The sequence below is a fragment of the Acyrthosiphon pisum genome, chromosome A3 (assembly GCF_005508785.2).
Source record: "Acyrthosiphon pisum isolate AL4f chromosome A3, pea_aphid_22Mar2018_4r6ur, whole genome shotgun sequence".
NCBI lineage: Eukaryota > Metazoa > Arthropoda > Insecta > Hemiptera > Aphididae > Acyrthosiphon > Acyrthosiphon pisum.
The window spans coordinates 28,523,482-28,527,697 of record NC_042496.1 but is presented as its reverse complement, the minus strand read 5'-3'; the positions used below and the strand labels follow the sequence as shown (position 1 = coordinate 28,527,697).

At 31.3% G+C, this 4,216-nt stretch overlaps 1 protein-coding gene across 1 annotated transcript in view; it reads left to right on the top strand.

The window, feature by feature from the left end:
* Window positions 1-2,784: 2,784 nt before the first annotated feature.
* Window positions 2,785-4,216, top strand: part of LOC100163751 (eye-specific diacylglycerol kinase) — a 14,272-nt gene continuing 12,840 nt past the window's right edge. The window contains exon 1 of the mRNA XM_029491126.1: window positions 2,785-3,169. Coding sequence (XP_029346986.1) covers window positions 2,807-3,169 — 363 coding nt within the window. The 5' untranslated portion in view covers window positions 2,785-2,806. The remainder of the gene's footprint in view (window positions 3,170-4,216) is intronic.

Sequence of the window (4,216 nt, the reverse complement as noted above, 5' to 3'; positions counted from 1 at the left end):
TCTGTGCTTAAAATGCGTCAGAATGCCGGTAATTTGATAACAATAATGTTATTTTTTATGATCTGGAATTATTACAGCGGTTTATTTCAATATACTTTGGATATAGATAAAAAAAAATTATTTCAAATTAGATATAATATCTTTAATATATATATTTCGTTTATTTTTCTCACCTCTAAAGTAGATAGGTATAAATTATTATAAAGCTGTTCGGTGAATAGGTACACACTGCATAATTACATAACTATATTGTAATTTGTTTGAATAGTTTCCGTCGTTAAATATAATATAATTAAAAACACTTATACCTATTATATAACCAACTAGACAATAAACATGATATACAGTAAAACTTCCATATTACATAATAATAATTCGTATTGCGGACAATTTTGTTAAACAGAATTAAATAAACTTGGTTTTAATTTGATTTAGTACTCGAAAATATTTCGTTAAAAATTCTGTTAAATGGAGGTTCGTTATATGTGGAAGTTTCACTGTAATAATATCATATCCGAGTGATGGTTGGTAAATGGTATCTCTTATTTGTCTAGAATATGTTTCAAGGTGTATCTGTCACAGTTCATCTCTAAACGATTTCTAAAAATATATCAATGAACGTATGTTTGCAGGAGTGCACGTTTTTAGTGAGATTTCGCCACTATTGTTTCCTGCGCAATTCAAGCGCCATTTACGTGTACAGTTAGCACGTATATAAATTACGAGTGTGTTTTATCTTTTTTTTATTTCGTAAAATAAATAACGAAAAATAAACATTAGACACGAAGTGCAGAAGCATCATTAAACGGGTACAAAGCTAAGCTACGGTTCATTAGTAGCGTCTGCCCATTAGTGCGCGTAACTGGGGTCACATTTCACTCAATGTGACCAACCTCGGGGATTCGTGATTTCGTTGAGACTTATTCGGTCAGGTGGCGTTTACTTTATTTTCCAGAGCCACACTATGTGATACAGCCTAAGAAAGTAAGAACACTATACACGTCGTGTCCCTACAGTTTTAAGCAACTATACTTTGTTACGATATTAAATCTTGAACAAACTTATTTATATTATATTAACTGCAATACGGTCACGACGGTTTTTATCACCATCGGTTTATATTGGAAATAATAATAAATATTATCGCGATTCGATTTTACAATATTTTTACAACAAACAGTTATTATCAAAATATAGTACCTATCTTTTATTTATTTTTGGTTTTTATACATTGACACAATGCCAACCAACGCAACCATTGCTATAATATGATAATAATAGTCAATACATGTTTGTATGATTTTCAACTACACTGTGTAGTGTGTATTATCAAAAACAAATTTCGATCTATGGTCCTACTATAATATGCTCCTACAGTAATAATTTTCAGCCAAGTGTGATTCCTTTGTGTATCTACCTAATATTACGATAATACGGTCCTATAAATAGGTTGCTTTTAATAAAATCATGATTCCATAAATCAGATTTTTGGATTACCCTTTATTATTAAAGGGTCGCAAATTTTATAAAAATTAAACATATTATATTTTTTTGAAAATTTAAATTACAATAAATATATGCAACTCAATTGATGATTACACTTGAGCATGGCGTAATTTAATTTTTAGACTAACCTACCTAACCTAAAATCACCTCGTTATGTTGTTATATTTATAGATCTCATTTTACATATTTGAAGCCATACAAATAATAAATTAAATTACCCGGTACACATAGTGATTCTAATAAAAAGTAATTAATACATTACCTTCAACATATAATATTATGACTTGGTTTAGGTTTTTAGTTCTAATAAATGGTTGACTATATAAGCTATGTACCTATTACATTAAGCGGAAACACTCTGTCTAATATTATATTATTCCGTTTATACAATGGTAAACATCAATTAACCACAACCCCCTCCCGACAACCAACTTAAATCGACATCAAACATGAGCACATTGAGCCCATGCGATCTTATAAACGAACGTACGTATTGACCATTAATATTGTTTATTATTATTTATAACCAACACAAGAGCAAATTGCTATTTTTTGTTTTCAAGTCCCTCATAATTGGATTTAAATGTGACTTACAATTACTAAATATTTTTTCATCAATCACATATAGTTTGCATTCAATATCATTTTATATCTTTGCGGAGTAAAATATACACAGATGATACACACATGTCATCATATAATAATATTACACAGTCTAGTCATATTGTCCTCTCACCGCTATATTTTCTACGAAAAAAACTTGGACCTTATACTTAAGTAGGTCCATTGAATAAAACAAATATTTTTTTCCTGGGGTTTAGCCTGGGGTACTGTAGGGTTGTTACTAATATAGGGTTTTAACACGTGTGTTTATGTGTAGCAAGGATTTGTCACTAAAAATCCCGAGTGGTCACCCATCCGAGAGCTAGTGACACCGGCTGATGTGGACACTAAGAACGGGGTTCATAACTAAATGCACAAACTGCTCAACATCGTTTTATATATTGACATATATATCAACATTTCTTATCAGGAACAATGTACTAACAAAAACAATATTTCAAATATTTCAATAATTATTTTTTCAATAATAAATTTACTATAGGTACTATTAATAGATACTTACTTGATGCGTATCTGATTTGGAGTTTCTTAGAATAGTGATTTTGGGAGGAGGGGGGTCTTAGTCTCCCCAAGTTCCCTATTTACTCGCCTACTGATGTAACGTGTAAATACTAAATTATACCTATATTGTCTTGTATATAGTATTGTATTTATAATAATATATTATTATTGTGTTATGCAGCCGGACAAAGAAGACAAGCTGTTCGTTATAAAACCGATCCCGACGGTGAACGTCAAGCCTGTGATAATATTTATAAACCCAAAGTCTGGCGGCAACCAGGGTGTTAAGCTGCTGCAGAAATTCCAGTGGCACCTGAATCCCAGGCAAGTGTTCGACCTCAGCCGGGGCGGTCCCAGGATGGGCCTGGAACTGTACAAGAAGGTGCCGAACCTCCGGGTGTTGGCGTGCGGTGGCGACGGCACCGTCGGGTGGGTGCTGTCTATCTTGGACCAAATAGCCAACGCCGTATCGTTTCCGGTGGGTGTGCTACCGTTGGGCACGGGAAATGACCTGGCCAGAGCTCTCGGTTGGGGCGGCGTAAGTATAATAATATGAACACTACAATAATACATTACATTATATGTGCCCAGAGATTTTCAGTGTCTTAGATGCAAGGCAACCCAATTGTGTATCGTAAATTATGCTAATACGATGAATTGACAATTCTGCATATTATGTGCAAACAGCACACCCCCTCCCCACGTATCGCTGTGTCACATAAAAAAAAAGATAGAAGTATCTAAGGTACCTTATATACCTATACATGTGAATCATCTTGTCATGTCTTTGACATTTGTATTTTAAAATATTTTTTCTTTAATACATCTTAAACTAATTTTAAATACGTTGTTTTTTTAGAAATTAAAAAAAAAATATTATTATTACCTATATTAATTGTTTAAAAGATTTTTTTAAATTTTATTTCAAAATCTGATTAATTAAAAATGAATTCATGTAAATCGGTCCGCATATTGCAATGTATTCAACAATAATTGTTTTAGATTCTGAACGAAGTGATGAATGTATTGATTTTACAATGATGTGTTATTTGTACCTTTTCTGAAAGGAAAGTGAATCTAGTTGGTACTTTGGGGGGTCAAAAGTGAAAATTTCCCAATACTTTTCAAAAGCGGCAGGAAAAACCTTAAAAAAATAACGGAAAAACGCGAATTTTTACGCAAAACCAATTTTTGACAAAAACGAAAACTTAATTTTACTGTAACTCAAAAAATAATTATTGTAAGCACTTGAAATTTGCAACAGATGTTTATATTAGCGTTGTCTATACAGGGTTAAATTTTCAAAGTGTTTCGACTTTTTTTGAGCTATTTATAGACAAATGAAATTTTCAATTTTTCTAAGTATTTTTTTTTAAAATAACGATAAAAAATTTTTGGTTGGATAGAAAACTTTGAAAATTTAATACAAGGTTTCTTATAAGTTGTTCTCACAGTGATAAAAAAAAAATCCAAAATCGTTAGTCACAATTTTTTTTTATAAGTGCTTAAAGTTTAATTTATACGAATATGTCAAAATTGCGAAAATTTGCAGTAATTTTGTGGTTGAAAAATCGTAAAATTTTTT